Raw genomic sequence first — 25952 nt, 5'->3', positions numbered from 1 at the left:
AGGGCTGGAGGCAGCTTCCCTGGTGGTAGAAAACAGCTGTGAGTAAACGGGTCCAATACCAAGGTCACTGCTCTTTCTCTGTGTCAGAGACATAAATAAAAAAACCCAACTTCATTAAGACAATTACCCAGGGCTGCTCAGGCATGGATGAAGGGCTGAGAGACACCCTGCAGCCTCTACATCTACTCCCTATCCTGGGTGCAGTCATAACAAGCCTGAAGATAGCTGGGGAACCTTTGCAGGCACCATCAGCCACCAGTAGCTCTGTGTGATTTGATGCAAAGCCTCCTGATTACCACCTGCCCTGCCATCAGGGCAGTACGACAGAGCTGAAGGAACCCTGTGCACAGAAGGCTGGCAGGGATACAAATTTTCTCTTGTAGAAAATATAACAGGGGTTCCCACTGAGGACCCCAGAAGCCAAGCAGCTGCTGGAGGAAGGCATGTCTCCAGCGGGGCAGGCAGATGAAGGCAGAGAGGGGAAAGAATCTGCAAATGGGAATGTCTGAGTAAAGAGACACACAGGCATGTTGTGAAACAACTGTCTGATAAGTCAGAGGAAGTGGTGGTCACCAAGTGCTGCAGGGTGGTGGGACAGCGGCACATGCCAAAGGCTGCTTCAGATGACCATAGTCACTAACAAAGGCAGCTCTCTCTTCCCTGCCCCAGTGAACACAAGCAAGAGAACAAGCCCCTCTCAGTTTGGTAAACCAGCACGTCCCTGCATCATGCCAGGGAGAGGATGGTGCTCACCACCCTCAGTGTAAACCTCCAGGGCCACCACCTCTGAGGTGGACATCGCAGAGGGCACCTACAGCTGAAGAGAGAAGAGCTCAGTGGAGCAGTTGTACACCCAAGGATGGGGGCAGGGGTAAGGTCTCTGCTTGCTTTTGTTTAAGAGCACCCAAAAATCCCTAAATCCTGGTGTAGTTCCCAGCAGGGTGGCTGGGGGGTGCAGCCCTGAGGGGACAGAGAAACAGGGTGGGAAAGTTGGAGCAGGTGGCACCACAAACAGACTGGCTCTGCCCACTCGCCAGGCTCACAAGCTCTCCTGAGGTACAACAACAACTGATACCGAACCCATAACATTTACAGGAGACAGCTGCCTTTCAAGGCCTAGCAGCATAAGCCCAACCAGAGGAAAACAAAAGAAATAACTGCAGGTGCAATAGCTCTGCAGATGCTAGTTATGAATTTCCAGATCGCCAACAGGGATCATCTGCTCTTCTATGTGCAATGACAAAAGTGCAAAAAAGCCAAACCCAAAAACTAGGCTGACCCAAAAAAGTGACCAAGAGCAGCGCCTGGAGATTTTCAAGGTCCTCTCTACTAGAACTAAAAAACAGCAGAGACAACTTTGAGTACCCAATTTCGACAGGAGGAAAACCATCCAAAACAGCAAACAACAAGAACTGCGTGATTAACTGGTCTGTCTTGGGGCTGAGTATTTACTCTTTGAAGACACAGGTATATTTGGGTGCTTTCTGAATCACAAAGCTTAGCAGAGCATTGCTGGATGAGGACCTAACCAAAGTCACAGCAGTACTGGGGGAGATACACCACTTGCCTTCACAGATTCTCCTAATTGTAAAGCCACCAGGCTTGGGCTCAGGATCTTTCCACGCTGATCTTATCTTACAGCATTTATGCAGGATAAGGGAACTAAATCCGTCTCTGGATATGCTCCCCTGATTAAAAAGCCTATTTCAGAAGCTAAAACCAGGTGCATGGTTTAAGTCTGGCAAGGTGAACACCATCTTCAGTGATCAAGTCTACACCTTCCCCTGCACCACCCCAGTCAGGCTTCCAAACACCGGAACTCTCAGCACAACTTCACATGGAACTGGAGCCATGTGCAAAGAAACATACCAACAGTTTTGTTCTACAAAGAATCAGCACGTGGATGGACAGCATCTTACCTTTTGTCTGAAGGTTGCTCGGGGCCTTCAGAGCCTAAAATCAAATGAAAGCAAAGTATGAGTGACTGCTTGACAGCCTCACCACCATTTCAAAGCTCTGGTTAGGTTTACAATTTTTATTCACCTTTGTGGAAGCTCTTTTTCCTTTAGATGCCTCCTCTTCAGCAGCTAGTGCTCTGTCAGGGTCTGTGACAATCAACTTCAACTGGCCTTTTTCTCCCAAGGACAGCTCGTGAGACTCTCTCTCAAGAACTCGTTGCTTCACTAAATAAAACCAGAAAAGCCCCAGTGACAACCCAGACAGAAACACAGCTTTGAAGTACACAGCGCTTTTCCACCCTTACGTTAGGATGCATACGCTGCCCCACAGAACAAAAGAGCTTTAAATTCACAGCACCCAGGAGAGTTTCCTCCTCCAAAGAGCCAGCAGAACGGCAGCAGATATTATTTCTGCAGAACAACCAGAGACACAAAGCTCAGCTCTACCACACCTTTCCTGTCTGGTGTCCAGAGGGCCGCCCCATGCCAGGGCTGCGGCAGGGGGGTCCTGGCCCCACGCCTTCCAGCCAGTACCAAACGATTTGGGGGCTGTATGTCCTGAACTTACCAGCTGGGTGTGCCAGCAACTGGGAAGCATGATAAAGCAGAAAGAAGAAAAAGAAAGGGTATATGTTTTAACACATTCACAGCTAAAGGCTTTCCACCTTGCCCTCAAGCCTCCACAAACACATGCACGTTACAGATGTCATGGGTTTTAATACACACCTTTAGCTACAGAATAAAGCTAGAGTAAAGTAAGTGTTATTGTTCCGAGTGTTACTACTGCATATTGAAATTTAACATATAGATATATATGCACCTAGCTTTGATATATTTATTAGCTTATGGCCTACTGTTAGTCAAAATGCAGCCTTGAGGCTGGTACTAAGCACCGAAACTAAACACCTACACAAGCAAACACACACGACATGCTCTGTATTGCACATATCACAGGATGCATATGGCATTAGACACTGCGGAGCGTGTGCTGCACGCCTGCCAGCCCCATAGACAGTATGTCAGCGTATATGCTTCAGCTCGCAGAATGCTCCGGCTTGGGAGCTACACCTCCCACCCTGCTCGCTCCTGGACCCGCTCCCCTGGACCCGCCGCACCCCCCCGGATGTCCCCTCCCTGCCCCGGCCGCTCACCCTCAGGGTGGACGAAGCAGACCAGGAACTGCCCGGTCACGGTCCCGGGCCGCAGCTCGCACTCGCCGCCGCCCGAGCGCTTCTGGCTCTGGAAGTAGCAGAGCAGCTTCTTCTTCAGGGCGGGCAGCGGTTCGGCCGAGTCCCAGTCGCCGCGCACCAGCAGCGGGAAGCCGCCCGGCCGCTGCCCCGCCATGGCCGCCTGGCTCCTGCTCCTGCTCCGGCCGCCTTTCGCTTTCGTTTCCCGGCGCGATAGGGCGGAGCAGCCGCCGCCCTCTCCCGGCGGGTCCCGGCAGCTGGCGGAGCTCGGCAGCCCGCAGAGGTGGGCGGGAGTGAGTACCGAGGCGTAGCGCCGCGCCGGGGCGGAGCCTCCCCCTTTCCCGTCAGTCACACATCCCCCCTGCTTCCCCTCCGGCTGCCCGAGCGGCCTACTGCCGGGCCTAGCGGCCACAGCTTCTCTCCCTCAGGCTCCCTTCCCCGCCAACCCCCGCAGCTGCCCCAGGCCTACTCCGCGCTGGCAGCCAGAAGCGCACGGCGGTGCGGGAGCCGCCCCTATGCCCCCCGGTTTAGGGTGACAGCAACCGCGGCTCCTCAGTGCCTGCGCGCAGCCCAGAGAGTTCAGTGACCTACCCTGAGCCATCACCCTTGGCAGCTGTCACACAGTTGGACCTGTGGCGACGTGTGTTTGTTTCAGGGATGGATTAAGCCTCATCATTTTGCTCTATGCCCCTGCGTGGGTCTCAAGCACAAAGGTCTCCAGTGTCAGCAGTTAGAATCCCAACCTCATCAACAGCACTAAAGCCCAAAGGCACCAGTTCGGCAGAGGAGGGATGGGGTATCAACCAGCAGCCCGATGCTTCTGGCTCCACTAATGTAGTTGCAGGTGTATTACTTCACACCACTTACCTGAGAAAACCTGTCCCCCAGCAATGTTTACCCTGCCGTGATTACTGCTCACACAGTTACACCAACCCACAGTAAAATCTTAAAGTAACAACAACCTTAACCCTAGTAACTCAGTTAAGCCAGGTTATTTTCTCTTAATCATCCACTCACTTCAGGCAAACCTGATAGACTTGAGGCTGTCAACAGTTTCTAGAACAAGGAGGTGCTGCAGCACACTGCTTTTTCACTGAGACATCTTAACAATAGCTAAGGCTGAGACTTCTTTTCTTCCATCAACACGCTACAAAGAAGATGACATTACTCTGCCCCTTCCCCCCCACCAAAGTCTGAACTTTGGCTTGTTAATGATTAGCCCTTTGAAATAACCTACTTATTTAAGTCTTTGCAACCCCTGCCAAAGTCGTGTTTGCTTTTCTTTGCTCTACTCATTCCTCTTTAAAATGACAGGAAGGTTTTTCTAACAGCAGCACCTTCTCAAAATTCACTTTATTTGTCACTGAAGAGGAAGTTAACTCAGACAACTCCCAAAACCTTCTGAAGATCCTCTTAACCTGCCAGGGACAGTTATTGCATTAGGAATTTGCTTGTTGAGACTTCAACTTCATAGAAGTGCAGTGGCTGAAAACCAATGCTAATTTAAACAAACACAAACCATTAACTACAATTATTTTTTATTGAAAACTCATGCTGCAGATGGTCATTGACAGAGTGTAGGAAGCCATAAGAAATCCAACTTTGAGCAGTCAGGTCGTGTCTGAAAGAAGATCCCTTGAACACCCCCCCCCCCAGCACTCTCCCCACTCTAGTGCATCCAGGATGGCCATAAGGCTGTAGAGAAAGGCCAATACAATGAAAAGGTTAGATACATAACCTCTAACAGCATCTCAAGTGTTAAATATGCTCAGCTGTTCCAAGTGTAAACAACGAGTCTATCAAGATTTGCCAGAGGTTGGTTAAACGTAAAAGAAATTAATATTATAAAACCAGTTGTTGTTTTCATGGGGCATTTCATTACGTGTTTCTGATCCTCCCCAAAGACCAGAAGACATGCAGACTCCACTGCAACCACAATGCTTATCTAGTGAAAGTGATAAGATATTCTGGGTAAGCTTGAATATCATTAAATATAATGAACATGTTTGGCTGCTTCAAATCATCAGTTGAACTGTCAAACAGATCTACAGAGTTACTAGCATTTTTTGGTGCTGGAGTAATTGATCCTTTTGTTCCCAACGAATATTCTCCAACAAGGACTCGAGCCAAGTACATGTATTTCTTCCCATTGGCATCTGGTCTGGAGTAGGTGTTGCTGGCAGAATAGCTGGCATTAACGGCAAAGTACGTCCCGTTTCCAAAGTTTGCAGCTGGAGTCAGAAAAAGAAATGTCTGTGAGCACAGGGGTAGCAACAACAATCACTCATCTGCCATCATCACATGCAACAAAACAAATAGTTTTGCCCACAAGGCAGGACTCTAGAGACGGGATGGCAACCCGCTCCTAGCCCTGTTCAGGAAAACAATGGTAGTTTTGAAATTCACATTACCGTGCATTCCAGCATAGCTCCGGTTAAACCCATGGTTGTTAATCAAGGTTACCGACTCCTTACTTGTCCCATGAAACAGAAGCCTCTCATTATTTCTGTTGCCATTTTTTTTATCCATTGCACGCTTTTTTATTTGGTAGGTCTTCCACAAAGATGGGTTCTGTACCCTTTCAATCTGCAAAGTATGGAAATAAGGCACATTAATTTTTTCCAGGTTGTCGTCACACAAAACATTAGCGCATCCATGTCCTGGTTTTGGCAGGCATAAGGTTAATTTTCTTCCTAGCAGCAGGTACAGTGCAGTGTTTGGGAGCTGGGATGAGAGCAGTGCTGATAACACACTGATGTTTCCAGTTGTTGCCAAGCAGTCAAGGACTTTGAAGCCTCTTTCACTGCCCTCCTAATGAGAAGGCGAGGGGCACCCAGGAAGCTGGGAAGGGACACAGACAGGAGAGCTGACCCAGTTGGGCCAAAGGGGCTATTCCATACCATGGATGTCTGGTATGGAATAGCCAGAGAGGGGCTGGTGGAGGAGGGGTGCACAGCTCCAGGCTCAGGGATGGTCCAGCCTTGGGATGGCTCTGAGCTGTGCAGTTCAGTGAGAAACTGCATTGTGTATTGCCAGTTTTGTATATTTTGCTGTAAATCCTGTGTCCTGGTTTTGCCCCAGCTGAGAGCCAAGCACCACGCAGCTGTTCGTTCTTTAAGAGGGGGTGGGGGGGAATGAGAGAGCAGGGGAAGGGAGGAAGAAGAAAACCCAAGAAACCAAAACCTCACGGGTTGGGATAAGGATAGCTTACTGGGACAGCAGAGAGAGAGATACAATATATATTTTGCTATAAAGTCCTGTTAATATTGAAACTGGTGGTACGTGATGCAGTTTCTCACCAAGCTGCACAACTCAGGCCGTACAGCTCAGAGCCACCCTGAAACTGGACCATCCCCAAAACCGAGTGTCCTGGAGCTGCCTGCTCCTCTCCCCACCAGACCCCTTTTATGCTGAGCATGACAGAATTGGCATAGACTACCCCCTTTGGCCAGTTCAGGTTACCTGTCCTGGCTGTATACCCTCCCTTCTCCTTCGTAGGGAAATATGAACTGAAAAGTCCTTGGTGGCTTGGCAACAACTAGAAACATCAGTGTGTTATCAGTACTGCTCCCATCCCAGCTCCCAAACTCCACATTCCATCCGCTGCTAGAAATTAACTCTATCCTAGCCGAAACCAGGGGGGAAGCAACTGAGCAGCTGCTTGGTGCTGAGCTGTCACCTGGGTCTAAAACAGGACAATCAACAATTCGATCTACTTCTGAGATTCTCTCCCTAGCTCCAGTGTGCATACACCAGATTATGAAATAAATTAGTCAAGTCACTCCAAACTTTGGCATGACAAGCAGCAGAAACCCACCCAAAACATTACAAAAAGACTCAATAGGAAATATTATAAGACAGGTTTGCAGGTTTTTGGGGTACAGATGACATGCCTACCTGCAAAGCACACATGGCTTAAGCAAGCAAATGCTGTGCTCTACTGTAGCAAGAGTTATTTAAAGAAAGAGCAGTCTCACTGGGTGCAGAAGAGGCAACTGTAAGACTTGCTCCACATAACTGCAGCATTAAACTGATGCTGGTTCAAAGCAGTGACAGCCATAAAGACTTGTCCATCCTCAGAAATCTCAGTGCAATTTAGTTTTCCATTGTTGTTGGTATTCTACATCACTTGTTATCGAAGTATTTACGGTCAGAAATGAGGACATGCTTTTTACCTTTTCAATTTTAAGTGACTGACTGGTCTTCATAAACCTTTCCTGCACATCTTTAAATTCTCTTGTTTCTGGTTTTAGTTCCACTGTTTTGAGCTGCTGGTTTTTCATATCATCCCACGTTGCAGGGAGCACTGTTGACTCTTGATCTGCACAAGAAGCACAACCAAGGGGAGTTACTGGAGACATTTCTGAGTGGGAATGGTTTTTCCTTGTGTTTAATGTGATTTTCGTAGTTGTTATTGCAATAGGGAGACTCTGCCTCTCTCTATGCTTGCTCCTTGTTGTAAAGCTGTGTGTTGAGACCAAGAAGCACAACCATGTTTACCAAAATCCTCTGCTTAAAACATGTCCTGCTACAAACCCTTCAAGCTTCTCACTAGTGCCTACTGGCCTTTGTCAGCCAAGGGTATTCCAGGGGTCTTTTACCAGAGGATTAGGGCATTGCAGTTTCTGCTTTGCTATTGCACTGGCAACTGACATGCCCAAATTGATAGTTCCTAGACAAATCCATTCTTCACAGCTGAAGAGGGACCCTTGGCGACATCTTTTACCAGTAGCTTTCAAGGACACTGCACTAATCCGGATTTCTGCATTTGCTCCTTCTCAATGACTAGGAGCAAAGCATCTGGACAAGGAACACGTTAAAGTGTTCAAGAATACACTATCCACCTGGAAAGCAAAAGCCTTCCCTTTCTTCCCTTCTCTCATTTCATGCAAGGCCTAGTATCTCGCTGTATTGTCAAACAGTTAACATTGACTGACACACAAATTACAGACATCTGGCATTACAGGTTCCCTTAATTAGAAGTATGAAACCCTTTCAATTAAGTGACACCATTTGGTAAGAGAACAACAACAACAACAACAAAAAAGGTCCTACGAAAAATATGCAGGAGGCATTACTAAGGCCCAGTTAAACCCATCCACTTTCACTTTCAAGTTTGAATTGGACAAAAAAGTTGCTCCCATTAAGATATAAAATGCATCCTGTAACACTGAGTCACAGCAGGACAAAGGAAAAGAATACATTAGGAAGAGTCCTGCAAGAATGAGTAAGAAAAATTGCTCCTTAAAGGACCAGAATTACAGGGAATCAGGTACATCTCAAGAACAGAAACGAGCTAAGATTTAGATGTTTGTAGCTGTCATCATTCTAATTCTTGCCAGCAAGCCTGGTAAGAACCTCAGAACACATTACCTAGTTATCAAAAAATAAAAGTGCAGGATTCTTGTCTTTTCCCAATTCAGTTCCTGTCTACGCTCTCCAGAAAAGGAGCTGGACAAAGCATTACCAATATTTTGCATATTTTTACCATTTATTACTCTTACTAGGCTGGATGCAGCCTGGTCTTCAAAACTTGTTGACAGACCGACGTTCCCACATTACTTACCTTCTGATTTATCAACACGTATAACGGGCACCTGTTTTCCTTGGTCATCTACAGCAACTTTAGCTTTTAGATCCACTGTGTGTTTTTTCCCATCAATGGTGACAAAAATATCTTGCTGTTTTCCCTGGAAAGCATTTTCCAACTGCATATTTGTGATACTGTTGAAGGGCACATAGGAATCCTTTTCTAAATATTTCCACTCAATTACGTTTTTTAAGAGTTCTGCCTTGGCCTCTTCCTCTTCAGCAGCTCTTACCCTGTGAATCATTTCTTGAATAGATGAATAAGCAATCCAGACATCTTTCTCAACACCTGAAATTTGAATAGAGTTACTACTCAAACGAAGAGCAATTTTTAGTCTGTTTTGTAGGTCCTGCAGCTCCTTGCTCTCCACTTCACCAAAACGAAGGATAGACTCATCTTTGATGTCCCTTTTAAACTGGTCCTTTAAAATTGCACTTTTCAACCAGCTTTCAGCTTCTTCCGCTTTCTTTTTGCTTTCAGCACAGATCTGCACAACAGCCACCTCGATTTTCTTTTCCAAAACGTTTTGGATTTTTTCCTTTGGGGAACGTTTCTCAGAGTTCCAAAATGCTACATTGAAATACACAAATGTTATAATTAATAGTAACCATTAGCACTGGTGCTAAATATATTGATCTGCAGCATCTACTTACATGGTATCCAGGAAAAAAATGATTTGCCTGCTGGTTTAGAAGGACTTTCTCTTTTCTTCATGTTTGTACAAAACACAGGCAGCAGATGTGGCTGAAAGATGACAACTTTAATAGTTTTCACAGATGGAGCAGAGTTGCTTCTTGCAAAGTCAGTTACAGCATCTAGCATGTTATTAGCCACTACGGCTGGATCACGGCCTGCCTGACCTGAAACAAGTTATAAACATTTTCCTTTTAAAATGCACTATTAGCCATTAAAAATGGTTAAAGCTTCTTTAAAAGAACAGTTATGAACACACCCACAATCACTTGAATCATAAAACAGGTCAGAAATAACTTTTAGAGGCTGGCAATTAGGAAAGGTTTTAGGTTCACGACCCCTTTTCCAGCAAGGAAAAAAGGAAGTTCATTTTTGCTGACATAGCAACTGATCAGGTTATGATACAGATGGAATGGCGTGGTCACCTAATAAGTCACAGGCCTGAAACTCAATGGTCCAGAAGCCAGTTTTTTGCTCAAAAAGCAAGTCTACTTTCATTAGTGCACGAAGGCTAGCCCAGTTCTGAATTCTGACTCTAAGGAGTTCTGTGGAACTAACTGAAAATAGCAACAGAAGAAAGAAAAGGGACAGCCTGGCCTTTTTGAAAGGTTTACATTCCATCTGTATCAACCCTACTTGTGCAGCTGCTAGCCAGTTCTACCATCTACTGATTTCAGCAATGGAGAAGTAGCTCCCTGGGTGTTCTCTGATAAGCTGCTCCACACATACCAGGCTGCTGTGACAAAGACTTATTTACCTACTCCCCAGATAGCACAGACATACCTTTGAATCCCTGCTTGCAAGGAAGTGTTAGCTCTACAGCACTCATACTCTTTACCTACTAGCTGACTACAAGGAATGAAGCTTTCTAGGTTTTCATAAGCTCCTAATAAGAGTTTTGAAGTTTCTGAGCATGTTTTCACCAGGCGAATCAAACTCATCGCTTGAATCCTGAGATTAGCAGAATCACACGCACTTCATTTCAAAAGGGAGGCACAGACCTGTTCCTATTGCTGGGAAGGTGACAGAGGTGTACTGCTGTAATTCGCACTCCTGAAGCACTTCAGAGACTAGCATCTTGATATCATCCTGGGCAACAACATGAATTATTTTTTTGCACTGCAGGTTTCCTGCTTGGGTCGTGATATAGATCTTCTGAGCTTGTAAGGCTGAAACATGAGGAGAACGTAATCAACCCACAGTTATCCCCAATACACAGCTGTACTAATCCTCATTAGGAGGTAAGAAATGATGAACAGTATCCCACAGGATAAGCTTGAAGTTTCCTTCCATAAACCGTGCAGCCCCCTCTCTCCATTTTCATTTTCAAGGCACAAGGATTCATTTTACACTTTTAAAATATTTACCTCATTTGGCAAATCAATTTTGTGTGCATCTTTATTTGTCAAGTGTGATGTACAGTCTTGGAGAGCTTCCTGCTGATTAGTACTACACTGTCTTCATGCACACACAAGCATGCCATCCACCCTCCTCAATTACCCTATTGGTTTGTGCAACAGAAGTTTACCTCTTACCTACTCCACGTAAGTCTTGTCCTTTGGTTGGTCTTTCAAACTGACCTCCACACCAGCATCTTTCCCACTTCAATTACTTCATGGGATGTTAAACCACACACTTGTCTATCCTTACTCCCCATTCATTTTATTTGCTGTTCACTAGCTGAATTTGATCTACAAATGTAGAAATGTTGTACTATACCTAGTTGAGCACATTCATCTTCAACTGCTTGTCCAGCACTGTTCAGAATTGCTTTAGACACACCTTAAATGAGAAGAAGCATATGAAGGCGCCGTTACTACTCTTAATGCCATTAAAATCCCATCTGAGGCAGAGCTGTGCACTATACAGTATCTAAACCATCTCAAGCCTGATAACAATATAAAAGTTATCACTGAAAAGCACTGTTGCCTAAATTTTAGGCTTGTGCTTTTCGATTCAAAGAGATGTCTAAAGTACATGAGTTTCACCGAGGTCAAAGCCTCGCTGAAGTCTGTCTCCTCCTTTAGTCTAAGAGAGATGTTCTATGAAAAGATTCTATTAAAAAACTAAAATTAGTTTTCCTTTCTGCAAGAGCCTTGAACATGCCATCCCATAGCATAAATGAACAAGAAATAATGTTTCAGACACTTCTTAATTGAGCCTTGGTACCCCAAGGAGCAAAACATAAACCCTTGTGTTTCACAGTGTGGTTTGAAATGTTGAAGAAAATACATTCTACTCTCCTAGCCCTTCCAACCACATGTACTGTATTCACACATAACAACCAAAATACCTGTTTTGAGGTTGAAGGTTTTATTTGTTATGTTTACAATGACATCCCCCTTGTCCTTGGTAATATCACCTTCTTCCACCCGAAACACGACAGAGTCAATTTTTATTTCATGTACATCCTGTGCTGAGCTTGCAGAGGTACTGGAGGAAGCTGCAGGAAGGAAATACAGACCCTGAGTAGAAGGGAGCAGTGATACAAGAGATAAGGGACTTGTTCAATGGGTACAACACCTACAGAGACCCCAGTTTCCTCCAGACTCATCCTGTGAATTCAACTGCCGGTCATGTTAACTGAAAATCATTCCTTCTCACCGGGGTCTTTGATCAAACTTCACCTATTCTCACCATCACTATTCCTGCCAGAATGGCAGAAAAACTTGTTTTGCTGCATACTTGGTACACAGACACCACGTTGTCACACTGTACTATACAAACCTTTGTGGAACTCCACCGTAACAGAGCAGCAAACTTACCAAGTCTCACACTCTCACCCCTCTGCCTCAGTTTTCAGGCAAGGTCCCTACTGCATGGCAGGAGCTTTGTACCTACGATGTTACTTGTACAAACTTACGCTTCCAACACACAACTCATTTTCCAGGCTCTGCAATTCCATTAGGCTGGATAACACCAAAGATTCAGTTTGGTTTTGCTATTCACCTGAATGTGTAAGAGGTTGAAGAGTATTCCAAGAGACATCACTTAAGACATATAACCAGGAACTTGTCCTGCCTTCCCAAGGCATCAGACCTGCTTGCAATCTAATAAAGTTGTAGCCTCAGCACACAATGGCTTCTGCTGTCCTGATCTGTCAGGGCACTATCCAGATAATGAATCACAGGTACGTTTTTTTCCTTATCATCCCCTCACGCTGTTTCAAACATTACAGACAATCAGCCTGAAAATACTATATGCTGGCTTTACAGCAGCTACTTTGACTACCACTTGGACTCTGGGAAAGACATGCTCACCAAAAAAATATCTAAACATCCACAACGAGTATGTTCCTCATAATATTTAAAAGCATAAAAAAAAGCTTACCTGTGCCTTGGCTAGCCTTATTTGGAGAAGTCTTCTGCACTTTAACATCTACTTTACTTCTACACCTGTTCTCAAGTTCATCTGAAAATTCCTAAAGAAAGAATTTACAATCAACCACTGTAGAAGTCCTTAGATTACACAGTAGGCATAAAGGTTTGAAAAGTAAAGTTAAAAAAAGTTTAGAAAGACCTTAACACAAGTTACTTCATGCCATATGCCATAATGCTGATGGCAAATCTTGACACACTGTTGTTCTCAGAGCAAGTCATTCAGCATGAGCAACACATAGGATTGATAAATAGCGTAACTATTCTTCCTACAAAGACATTAGTACTCCACTGAAAACATCCCTTTAGCCAAGAGCAAAGGCATCTATGCAGGAGCTGCAGCAAATTTACCTATGGGCAAGTCCTATGTACTAAAGAATTAAGGTGAGTTTCAGAGATGAAGAGTAATTACACTTTTGTCTGTATTACTGCCAGGGAACTGTCAGGCAGGGCTGCATAGGACAGGCAGGTGACCATGGGTGGTAGAATCTAAGAGACTGCCAGCAAACTTTTTCTTTACTATAAGAACAAGCATCATGTGGATTCTTTGGCAATTATCAGATAGCCAACTATCACAAGGTAGACAGATAGATCGATGGATCAGCAGATAACAGAGACAGAAAACCATGGTAACTCACCTGGATATTATCAGTGTCCTTTGGATGCAGCAGAATGTGAACTTCCTTAAGAGAATTCACTTTGTTTCTACGACTGAATTCAAACACCTTGTCAAACAGTAACGTAGCCACAAGAGACTTTGGGAATCCTAAATTCCCTGTCCCAATCGCTGGGAAAGTAATTGACTTGACAGATAGTTCCTCAGCCATCTCCAGGCACTTTGTGATGATGTCACCTAAGGCCTGTAAAACACAATTATTTTTTCAATTACCAAAAGTAATTTTTCCAGTAGGTGTGAGATAGCAGTTTTGGCTGTCTCTTGGTATTGAAATATAACAATTGTATACAGCAGGAATGTGTTATTCAACAAGGGATTGGCCATGCAGTTAAAAGACAGGCCAAATTCTTCTCTATGATGCTGCCTCCAATTTCAAAGCAGCACTTAAACCCACTACAAAGCCCAGTCACATCACAATTCAGGCAAATAAAACCCATTAAACCAACCTTTGAAGATTTGTGCCCCTGGGACCACAAAGGAACGATGGCATGAAGCACAACACTGCAACCCAGATTGTAACCTTCTGTTTTCAACACAGATCCTTCCTCAGGCTTTCTTCTTTGGCTTTCCTCTAGCAAGCCCATCTGAAGCATTTGTCCTGCCTTGCTAAGCAAGGCTCTAGAGACCATCCCTTTATCAAGCTGGAGATCTTTGGCAACACTGATGACAACAACATCTGTCTGGAAACAAAAAAAAAAAAGCAGCAAGCAAAAAAATGTAACTTTTAAGTATCAAGATGAAATTTTGCACTGATTAATCAAATATATCCTTACAAAGTAAATGTTTGGGGCAGCAATGGAAGAGTGAACAAAGTTTTGGAATAAACCAGAAAAGTTATGCCCTGTTCCAACACCATGAGCCTGCCCACAGCTACATAAAAGCCGAGTTAACTGTGAAATTCATTTAAAGCCAAGAGGGGAGAGGTAAAATTCTGCATTCCCAGTCTACTCATTCTACCCCCATCTGAAAAACTTTGATGCAAGTTTGTTCTCTAAGAGAAGCTTGCAGACCAAAAATCTGCATTCACTGAGGTAAGCAGGACCTTTCATGAAGGACTAAGTCTCGAGAAAAGGAAGCTGAAACAAAACAAGACTGGAGGAAAGCTGAAGAGAAAGAAGTGAGCAAAGCAGAAACTGAGAAAGGAATAAAATACAAAGAGCTAGGAACGTTGTGTCAAGTGCTAAATTCAGCTTGTCTATAACACGCATTCTGCCCCGGCCAACTAGAGCAGCTGCATGCACAAACCACGGCAAGCCTCTACTCCTGAAAGGAATTGCTGGCCTCTACAGAAAGGGTTCTAAAAGGAGTTGCTCTCAGTATGGGTGATCCCAGTAAAGTAGTTATCAGCATTTCAGTACCCGAGGCAACTTGAAATGACTCAGCAAAGTTGTTTCTCCTCAGGAACCACAACAGCAGCTGCACGTTGCGCTCTGCTGATCACCAGTGGTTCCGCAGATTGATATTCCACAGATGCAGAGAGAACCAGAGCAATGCTGGGCTCGGGTCTCCAGGGTGCATGGCTGTGCTTCCTGGGGACCACAGGGGCTCTGGAGACAGCACAGTCACTCTCACATGGCAGGGCACTCATGTTAACCAGCACCTGAGCACCTTCTTCTATACTAGTACCACTCCTTGTAATCAGAATTTCTGGGAAGGCGAATGCTGCATGCAGGTGGTTCCTGCCCAACAAGGAAAGCTCAGAGGGATTTGAAGCCCAGAAACATTCCTGCTAATCCCAGTTGCTTCTGCTAAACTATAATGCACTGTGTACCACTGGGATCCACGTGCCTGTGTTAGAACTAAGACAACAAAATGCAATGCTGTGCAGCCATTGGTGTCTACCACAGAATTGTTTTGGTTGGAAAGGACCCTTTAGATCATCAACTCCAACCATCACCCTAACCTGCCATCAACTACTAAACCATGTCCCTCAGCACCACATCTTTTAAATACATCCAGGGATGGAGACTTCACCACCTCCCTGGGCAGCCCATTCCAATGACAAACAACCCTCTTTGTGAAGATGTTTTTCCTGATAGCCAATCTAAACCTCCCTGTTGCGGCTTGACACCATTTCCTCTTGTTCTATTGTTTATCCTGTAAGGCAGTCATCTAACAGCAGTTCTTATCACCAGTGAGAGCCAATTTAACATATCAAACATGTTAAATAGCTCACCATAGATGGTGATCTAAGGTTGGTCAGGTTCTGCAATTTTTATTAAAAAAAAAATCCCAAAAGCAAACAAAAAAGCCCACTTCATATTTTCAAAGCAGAAATTTAAAATACTTACTGTGGCATCTTCAATGCTTCCTTTTTTCACTATGATGTCAATGCCTTCCTCTGTTGTTACTGATGGGAAGTTCTGGCTATTTTGAGTAATTTTGCTTTTCCTAGGACAATGATCTGTGCTGGTTGGCTGCTGTGACCTGCAGGAAGGTGAATAATCTGAAAACACTTCTGTCAGTGCCTGGATGAAAGCCTTAATGTTACTCTGTGCAACGTCCACAAGATGAACCTCCTTCAAGCTGCTGTCCCCCATGGATTCTTCCAGGGTCTCCTTGATGGAGGATACAATGCTGTATGTACACAGTTCCACTGGGAAGCCAAAAATCCCTCCGCTTATAGCAGGTAGAGCTACAGAACTATAATTAAATGTTTCAGCTAATTGTAGGGTTTTCTTCACAGTCTTTTTTAACAAGTACACGCACTTTTCTGCATCATTCTTGTTCCACCTGGGCCCAACAGCATGAATGACGTTCTTGCAGGGGAGTTTCCCAGCTCCTGTGATCACTGCACATCCAGCATGAAAAGTCCCGTTCTTCCTCACCAGCTCATCACACTCCTGCTGCAGCTCCGGACCAGCTGCTTTTAGCAGTGCCCCAGCAAGGCCACCTAAGTGTTTCAAGTCTTCATTAGATGCGTTCACCACCACATCAACAGCGTGAGTGCACATGTCACCTTTATACACCGCGACTACAACTCCACCTACGATCACCTCTATACAGGGCTCGCCTACATTACTGTGTTCTTGCTGTTCTTCCAGCTGTTCTTCTGACTCCTCCTCCAGCCTGATCAGACACTTAAAAGCCTGTTTGGCAGTGAAAGTGAAATAGTGTTCTCGCTCTTTGAAATACAACCTGGCTCCTGGCTCTCTCATTATCACACGCTTATAATGTAGGCCAGACAGAATTTCCTCGACTAAGTTGACTCCCTTCAGTACTTCTCTTCTTGGCCCACTCAAGGATATAACTCTACATTTCTTCTGTGTGCCAAAGTCAACTTTCACACCTTTATTCTCTAAGTCGCCCCAAACATTGGTCTTCTCTTGCTCAAAAAACATTATGACTGCCATGGGTTTTCCTTTGATGACCTTTACTTCTGTCGTGTTTTCATCTATAAAGTTAAAGAGTTCCTCAAAGGCTTTTGCTACTGCTTGGGAACAACCAGCAATGATGATCTGATTTTCTACTTTAGTGATCGTTACATCTTCAGTACAGCAGTTTTGCTTGGTAAGCATGCTCCATTCTTTCTTCTGGAGGACTGACTCATCTTCCAAAGTAATGATTTTATAGTCCAGTTGCTTCTTTATTTCTTCTTCTGCTTTTAGGAGATCTTCAGGAGTACATGCTTTCAAGAGGACAATTCCTGTGGCAAGCTCATAAAAGGCATTAATTTGTTTTGACATAAACAGGCTTTGTGACAGGGTTTCATTATCAATATGCTCTAAAAATTGAAAAATATAAGGGTGGATATGAAGTGTTTTCTTTGGCATTTTGTGTATATAATCTAATATATCACCTTTTATTTTGTAAACTTCCTCAGGCATTCCACACAGGTTAATTATCTTCTGCAAATAATCATAAGTTATCTGCAAGGCTGGGAACTCCATATGAATTTTTTCCTCAAGACCAGTACTCTGTAAAATCTCAAAGTCCCCTGGGCCTATGAACACGATTTCTTCAGTTTTTTGCTTTTCTCTTTCAATTTCTCTGGTGGCCTTTTCTATCAAGGACTCCAGCTCTTGCACGGCTTTAATCACAACTTCTTTTTCACCAACTAGAACAAGTAAATCCTTGGAAACATTTGAGATTATCAGAACTTCATCATCATGGATAAAGCTGTTTCTAATGGCTTCCCACACCTCTGTGTTTACTTGGCATTGAATTGCTTTGTACTTTGATATGCTATGTGAAAATGCTGAGGAAACCTTTCCATTCCACGTCTTGAGCAAGCGAGCCAGTAATCTCTTCTGCTGAGACAAAACAGCTGAAGGATGCAAAACAACTTCTGGGTTTGCACAGGACGCTTCAGGCCACTTTACCTCACAATTACACTCTGACATTTTACAACTTATTGCCTGAAGTAGATGATTATTTTGCTGCAAGTAACGCCAGATGTACGGATCCAGAGACACTGTGATTGGATCTGGCTTCTTTACTTGTGGCCCTTCCTTTCCATATAGGGCTGTTCCCAGGGAGGTGCAGTAAGGATAGACAGAAATTGGTGTTTTGTTGAGCGAATGCTTCTTTGCCAAGATATTGGTTACATCTAAAACAAACAAAACACCAAACAATTAATATTAGCACTTAAACACCAAAGATCTTCTGGATTGTTTTTTTTTTAACCTTTCTCTACATAATGTTTGTTATATCTACAAATAGTTATACATTAATATTCCCCCTTCCTAGATTTGAATAATCTGGAATTATTTTTGAGTTACTGGTTTTAGATGCCAAAAACTAAGAGAGAGACAGTTAGGAACCAACAGGGTCCACCTTCAGGAGAAGGTACATAACAGCTCTTTCTATGCTCCCACCTCTAATGTGCTGTACTCAGTAGTTGTCTGAGCTATTCCTCAGCAGTATCAATTCACAGCTCCTCTGTTTTCTCCCAGAAAAGCATTTGTTTTCTTCTATTTCCTTTCAGCTCTGCTCTTCACTGCAACACCTCCAAGTTTCTCCCTTCTCTTCCATCTTCCACAGATGTTCCTGTTTCTGTCACTGGCTGGACAAGCCACTGCAGCCAAAAAGCTGTCCAAGAAATTGCACTCAGACAAGTCAGAGAGCTTGCCTTGCCAAGGGAGAGTTGGTGGAGAAGTCTCCTGCGCTACATGGGGCTGTGTTTTCTCTACTGAACTCAAACTGTAACCTGAACTCTGTATGGATCAAGGTCTGGGTGAAACAAACTGTGCATAAAAAGGAAAAAAAAAAACCATGTTTCATGCCCAGCTGTTCCAAAACTTAAGCTTGCACTCCAGTTAGCAAAGACTTGCTGAGAAAGGGTGCTTCATAAGGGCAAAGTAGGCATTTCTCTAGAAAAAAAAAAAAATCCATATTTTGATATTTAAGTGAAAGGATCTCAAAGAAATAGAGGCTTCATATTTCTGCTTTACCTTTGTGGTCCCTGAATGTAACGATAGCTGCATCTTCGTCAGGCAGCAGTTGAACATCCACCACTTGTGCTCCTCCATTCTTCTTATTTTCAAAGTAGATGGTTATATAGGCACTGGTCATGTTAGGTGGTATATTTTCAGCCCTAATACTTTTTGTTAGCTCAAGGCACCGTGCAGTAATACTTCGTTGCTTTGCTCTGTGGTGTTGATTAAGCATTTTAGCAAATTCCCCTGCAGCTATAAAGAGAAGGGAAAAGAGGAAAAGGAAAAAAAAGAAAAGAGAACAAATAAACCCACACCAAGATCAAATTAGTAACTTGCTTTTCTACTATGATATTAGCAGACTATTACTGTGTGCATTGACCAAAGCACTTAATTACAAAGCATCTGTCAACTTGGAGGTGCCCACAAAGCTACTCCTTTCCACACACTCAACTACATGGTTGATCACAATTGTTGACTGCAACTACTGTACCCAGAATCTGTCACTAGTGTTCCTGGTGAATAGCACTGGGTCTCTCTAACCCCAGGAGAAGATAAGCTCAGGTTCATTTTTGGGCTGTGGCTTTATACATAACTGATCAGATGTAAGTCAACAGCTCAAATTTGGATTCTTGCAGTTTTATTATAAATATCATTTGGCTATTTTTCCTCCTGTTATCATGGTAAAAGATAGACAAAAGTTTTATATCTCTTAGGCAAACACACAATTAAGTTTTTAAAGGAACTACTTATTTCTTAAAGGCTACACCACAAATTTGGGACTGGGCCACAAGATGCAAATTCTTTTTGACTTCTAAAGCAGGAAACCCTATGCCTTCTCAGAGACTAAAAATTTCTCTGGTTTGGTTATACCACAGACTAATCCCTTCACAATTTTAAGATTTCTGAGCAACTTCATTCTTACACATCACCAACAATACAACTATTGCCACGAAGATGATTCGAAGTGGCACTTAACTTGTTTTCACCATGTTTTACATTCTAAAGAGATTTACAGTTTTTCCACACATAAAACAGAATTCTCTTTTTTCTGTCCCACCTCCTCACTCAGAATCAAGCACACTTAAAGATCACTATGCCCCCAAAAGGACTCCAGCACAGCGATACTGGAAGAATGTTGGAACCAGTTCACCACTGTCAGTTTAATTCAGTTCCCCCTGTCATGGAGTGCTGTTATCTCTACATCATCAGCTATGGCATTAGCTTACACTGTTTCTGAATCTAGTCTCCACTTAGTGTTACTCACATCCTGGGATAGAATTTGTTAGTAATATTGACCATAAGTCAACCACAAAGTCCTCCCAACCTCTCACTGGTGAGAAGTAGGAGCAGACACCTCTCCATCACCTGGAAGATTCCTTTGCCATCGATCACTAACAAAGCAGAAGAGAAAGTGCATGGTATTGAACACACTAAGAAAAACAGTGTGCACACAGTAGCTTAACAACTAGTCGGTACTGCAGCATTGGGCAAAACCTATGGTGTTAATGCCATGCTGCACATAACTGACAGCTGCCACTCTGCACAAGGACAGCTGGACTTGACTCAGCATCCCAGGCTCCATCCATCCCAAGTATCCTTTCTCCAGCACTAAAGCTGAAAGGAGATGCTGCTTCCCTAATCCTCTCTCAGCCTCCATTTTTAGTGCAGTAGATTTCCCAAGCCTGATGAAGTCTTCTAACTTTAAAAAGCTCTGTTGCACATAACTTTCCCAATTTTTCCTCAAATCCATTCAAACTTATTACCCATTAATACCTTTTGGCAAGGAGAGCTTTTATTATGGATCTGTTCTGAGACTGAGTACATGCTTTTGTTGCTTGTGTAAAGTTACTCTTTGTTTTCAGTCCTGCCTGTTCTATTTACTACCTCAGTGAGAGCTAGCCCTCTTCTGACTTAGTTTTACCTGTACAGTATGTAGAGATCCCACGGTATGTCATTAACTTTGGTAGAGCAAATCCTCATTTAAAATGGCAATATCAGATTAAACCTTAAGACTATGACAGAAAACATTCACTTCCTGCTTAGTCTCCCTCACACGAGTAGCTAACAGGGTGTCTGCAGCTCCGATGCCTCTTACCCATATTTCCATTCAGAGTAACTACAGCAGCATCCATTTCAGGGATCATTTCCACAGTGAAGTCACCATCACTCTCTGACAAGTCACTGATGTTCTCTACCAGCATAATTAGCATGATATCTTGTGTTGTCTGGGGCACGTTTTCAAGCAGGACTGTGTTGGAAAGCAGGGATCCTTGAGGGTCCTCCACTTGGCACAGCTTCTTGAGGGTCTCCACTTGGCACGGCTTGACGAACAGATCAATTTTCTTCACCGAGTGATGCTTCCTTTGCAAAACTTCTTGGGCATCTAGTTCCACAAGAAAACAAAGATGTCATCTTCCCTTTCTTCCTCAACACCCAGCAGGTCAATATGTTAAATTACACTTTACATATTTTTCCCTATCACAGAAGTAATGCAAATAGTGCAAATCTAGATAAAAAGTTAAGGCTATAAAAAAGCCCACTACTCTATGATCTAGATGTGTCCCATCTCCTCAAAAGGGACAAAAAAAATATGTCTTGAGGGCAGTAGAGAAGTGTAGCATTTACCTCAAGTACAAGAAACTGTTCTCCAGATTAGTAACACCTAATAAATAGCAAAGAAAGGTGTTTCCATCCTGCTTAACATTGTACTTAACAGATATTTAACTAGTAACTATATTTAACTATTTTTCCTGCATAAACAGTTTCCTCTTTTTGCATACACCCTTCATACACTAACAAGGAGCCAATAGCACTTTAGTGTAAAAGAAAACATAGGAAAATTACAGGTAAACCAAGGCTACTTCAAAACCATTTTCTCCAAAGAGGGGAGCATTAACATCTCTGTCTTACAAGTTGTCCTGGTTTCATCAGGGATAAGGTTAATTTTTTTCCTAGCAGCAGGTGAAGTGCAGTGTTTGGGAGCTGGAATGAGAGCAGTGGTGATAACACACTGATGTTTCCAGTTGTTGCTAAGCACTCAAGGACTTTTCAGCCTCTCACACCGCCCTGCTAGAGAAGGCAAGGGGCACCCAGGAAGCTGGGAAGGGACACAGCCAGGAGAGCTGACTCAGACTGGCCAAAGATATTCCATACCATAATTCCATTCCCCCTAATATCTAATCTAAACCTTCCCTCCTTTAGTTTTAATCCATTCCCCCTTGTCCTGCCATTTTCTACCCTTTTAAAAAGTTGATTTTTTTGTTTGTATGTTCCCTTCAGGTACTGGAAGGCTGCAATGAGGTCCCCCCACAGCCTTCTCTTCTCCAGGCTGAACAAGCCCAGTTCCCCCAGCCTCTCTTTGTAGGGGAGGTGCTCCAGCCCTCTAATCATCTTTGTGGCCTCCTCTGAATCCTCTCCAAGAGTTCTACATCTTTCTTGTATTGGGGGCCCCAGATCTGGACACAGGACACCAGATGGGGCCTCACGAGGGCAGAGTAGAGAGGGACAATCACCTCCCTGTCCCTGCTGGCCACTCCTCTTCTGATGGAGCCCAAGATACCATCGTCCTTGCGAGCTGCAAGAGCACACTGCTGGCTCATGTTAAGTTTCTCATCCACCAGAATCCCTAAGACCTTCTCAGCCCGGCTGCTCTCAAGAAGCTCTTCTCCCAGTCTGTATCTGTGTCTGGGATTCTTCTGTCCCAAGTGCAACACCTGACACTTGGCAGCGTTGAACCTCATTAGGTTCCCCCAGGCCCATTCCATACCATATGATGAAATACCATGTGTAGTATATAACTGGGAGGGTGGCCATGAGGCAGGGCAGCTCAGGAACTGAGTGTTGGTGAAAAACACTCAGCTCAGGAACTGAGTGTTGGTGCTGTGCACCACTTGTTTTGTATATTCTTTTATCATTATTATCTTCCTTTTCTGTGCTATTAAACCATCTTTTCTCAACCCACAAGTTTTACCTTTTTTGATTTTTACCTTTCCCCCCCACCCCCCTCTCCTTTTCTTGATTCTCTCCCCTATCCTGCTCTGGGGGGAGGGTGAGCAAGCAGTTGGGCTGTGTTGTTTTAGCTGTTGGCCAGGTTAGAGCATGCCAAAACCCCATAATATTTACTACCTTTTTTCCTCCCAATCTCTAAAACCCTGGGAATTTAAATAAATATGAAAGAAAATACAAAAAATAGTATGTACCCATGATCTGCAGTTACTACTGTACACTATGCTTTATCCAATCTCCTGAACTAGAGTTGAAGCTTACTTATTCTGCAGTGCTCCTGACATAATTTCTCCTGAATTATTCTTTGTGAGCCTTGATCAAGCATTTGGGAGAGGTCTAGAGAATCACTTCTTTCCTTGTGGGTTATTATAAACACTGTCAGCAAACCATATCTGCATTGGATAGGCAGGCACATTTGCTCCTTTTTAACTCCTGTCATCCTTAGGGAATAACGCACTGTTCCTGCTGGAACAATGCGATGCCCACAGAGAGATCCAGCACCAGCAACGGCTGATTTTTAAAAGGGAGCTTTAGCAATATAGCACTCATAAGATACAATCATACCTTCCTCATTCTGAAAGGTAATGAGCATTTGCTGATCCTTTTTGACGTAGACTTCGATGGTGCCCCCACCGGACTTCTTTTTATTTTCAAAGTACATTTCCACAATCTCATCTTCTATTTCCTCCCCAGAGGCAGTAGTAACTACAACAGATCTCCTAGAGGTTTCTTTTTCCACTTCCAATTTCTCACACAATTCTGAAATAAAGATCATACCCACATGCCTTAGGCAAAAGTTAAGAATAAAACCCAAGCTTATTAACCTTGCACATTTTCACGCCACTTTTTATTCAGATCACAGATAAGACCAGGGAAAAGATTAGGCAAATAAAGAGTATTTTTTTTCCACAACAGCCTTTAAATCCCAAAGAAGCTGAGCTAAGCACTAGCATGAGTTGTCATATCAACAGGAGAGGAAAAAAGGCAAGGACAGCAGAAGTAACAGCTATGAAAGCTTCTTCACAAATACACAGTGAAGGGGACCATCCCTCTTCTGCCTGTGCACCCTCTCCTTTTACAGTTCCAGCCACTGCTGTATGTTGCCATGGTTCTACATGTGCCAGCTGCCACAGGAGCTCAGGTGTACCTGGGGTACATAGCTACAGATGTTTCATCACAAGTCAGGGTTGGCAGCAGCTGGGAAGGGCTGGGTACGGACAGCCCTACCCAGAACAAAGCTCAGCATCCACTGCATACTCACCCTAAGGAGCTGACCTGTCTGAGGCAGCCAGTGAAATGGGGATTTTCCTTAAGGGACTCATACAAAGAAAAACCATTTATTTTTAGCCTAAGACCACAATGTCTACACTAGACAAACACCACAAGCCACCCAGGTGACCAGGGCACTACTGTAATATAAAGGCCAATGAAAACCAATGAAGCAAGAATACCCTGGTCTCCGATTGATACGCGACACTCTTACCTGGCTTCTGCTGAGCACACACAGACACCTCCTTATTCTGGCAGGTGGGAAGAGACACCTGGGGTTCATTAACTAGAGATAAATGACAATGCTTTATCAGTTGCAGCATACATCAAGAAAAGGGTCATGGTCTTGGAGACCCAGGAGCTAAGGCAGCTCTTGTTGAGCTTAGTTGAATTGAGCTTCATTTGATACTGGCAGAACCACAAACTTCCATCTGTTTTTAGGGTTTCTTTCAAAATATATGTTTAATGTGGTCACAGAAACACCCTTTAAGCTAAGAAGCCTCAGGCTTAATGTCAAAAATCGAACTAGCACATAGCCATGCCATGTGAATCTCTGTGAGCAGGTCCTTCCACACATTACAGCACGATCTTCATACCAAAAACTGTGCCATTGAATAAGAGATCTGCCCAGGACATCCATCCTCTGGAGGGAAGAGCCATTAAAAACCAGACACCTCTGTAAAATCATCTCTCGTGACAGTCTGGCTCTGCACAGCATGTCTACCTGCGAGTTTAAAGCAGCACAGCTAAATTAGGAACCAAAAGATAACAGTACTGCCTGCCAGACGACTTCTCTGGTCTGCACTTCAGTCTTTACCTGTGTGCCGCCCTCCTTTGCACAAATAAGTAGTCTGCCTGTAGAGATAAGCTTGCTACACGCCATCAGCAAACTCCCACCCGCGGGGAGAACACAGGCAATGTCAGCTGGAACCCCAACAAAACCCGCATGGAGCTCGTTCAGGCTGTGTGCGTGCCCTGGAGTTAAACTTCTGGGCCGTGCTTCAGGACTTTTAATTCCGTGGTTTAAGATAATGAAGGAAATAGAGCGCTGGGGCGGGGATGGGGTGAACGACGGGCAAGGGAGTGCGGTGCAGCTCGAAGCCAGCCTCTTGTGCACTCGATGAGGGCACCGGTTTCTGCCACCTCCCCGCGCCTTCCCCCGCTCCGGCCGGCTCCCCCCACCCCCCACCGGGCCAGCGCCGAGTGCGGGCTGTGCCCGGAGCCCCCGCAGGGCCGAGAAGGGGGTTTCAGCCCCGTGCCGCGCTTCACGCACACCCTACCTGGCACCTTGGCCCCGCCGGCCCGTCCCACGTCCTGGAAGCGGAACGAAAGGAGACCGGTTACCCTCAGCCCCGCCGCTTCGGCCCTCCGTGCCCAGCGCTTCCCGCCTCACCTGCACAGCGTCGCCGTCCTCGGGCAGCTCGGTCACTTGCAGCTGCAGCCGCCCTCTGGGTCCCCAGTCGAGCTCATGGACCTGCCGGTCGAGCACCCGTTTCCTCACTGCCAACACAAGTACCGGTGAGGGGGGGGGGGGGCGGCAGCCACTTCCCCCTTGCCCCCGAAAGTTAGGCAGCCATTAGCGCCCCCTCCCCGCCCCGGCCGCTCACCCTCGGGGTGGACGAAGCAGACCAGAAACTGCCCGGTCACGGTCCCGGACCGCAGCTCGCACTCGCCGCCGCCCGAGCGCTTCTGGCTCTGGAAGTAGCAGAGCAGCTTCTTCCTCAGGGCTGGCGGCAGCTCGGCCGAGCCCCAGTCGCCGCGCACCAGCAGCGGGAAGCCGCCCGGCCGCTGCCCCGCCATGGCCTCCCCTACGTCTCCG

General features: G+C 44.8%; 1 protein-coding gene across 1 annotated transcript in view; it reads right to left on the bottom strand.

Annotated features, from left to right (window-relative positions):
• Window positions 1-25933, bottom strand: part of PARP14 (poly(ADP-ribose) polymerase family member 14) — a gene marked incomplete at its 5' end in the record, with an annotated part of 43032 nt that extends 17099 nt beyond the window's left edge. Inside the window, 22 exons of the mRNA XM_084265672.1 lie at window positions 1920-1953; window positions 2044-2183; window positions 3110-3546; window positions 5097-5376; window positions 5557-5731; window positions 7321-7466; window positions 8712-9305; window positions 9389-9595; window positions 10430-10597; window positions 11148-11210; window positions 11722-11871; window positions 12759-12849; window positions 13444-13665; window positions 13928-14161; window positions 15773-18030; window positions 18875-19111; window positions 20955-21242; window positions 23429-23623; window positions 24348-24419; window positions 25414-25447; window positions 25527-25633; window positions 25741-25933. Coding sequence (XP_084121798.1) covers window positions 1920-1953; window positions 2044-2183; window positions 3110-3546; window positions 5097-5376; window positions 5557-5731; window positions 7321-7466; window positions 8712-9305; window positions 9389-9595; window positions 10430-10597; window positions 11148-11210; window positions 11722-11871; window positions 12759-12849; window positions 13444-13665; window positions 13928-14161; window positions 15773-18030; window positions 18875-19111; window positions 20955-21242; window positions 23429-23623; window positions 24348-24419; window positions 25414-25447; window positions 25527-25633; window positions 25741-25933 — 6325 coding nt within the window. The remainder of the gene's footprint in view (window positions 1-1919; window positions 1954-2043; window positions 2184-3109; window positions 3547-5096; window positions 5377-5556; window positions 5732-7320; window positions 7467-8711; window positions 9306-9388; window positions 9596-10429; window positions 10598-11147; window positions 11211-11721; window positions 11872-12758; window positions 12850-13443; window positions 13666-13927; window positions 14162-15772; window positions 18031-18874; window positions 19112-20954; window positions 21243-23428; window positions 23624-24347; window positions 24420-25413; window positions 25448-25526; window positions 25634-25740) is intronic.
• Between the last annotated feature and the right edge of the window lie 19 nt (window positions 25934-25952).

This window comes from Gallinula chloropus, assembly GCF_964237585.1.
Source record: "Gallinula chloropus genome assembly, chromosome: 5".
Taxonomy (NCBI): domain Eukaryota; kingdom Metazoa; phylum Chordata; class Aves; order Gruiformes; family Rallidae; genus Gallinula; species Gallinula chloropus.
This window is presented reverse-complemented; position numbering and strand designations above follow the sequence as displayed.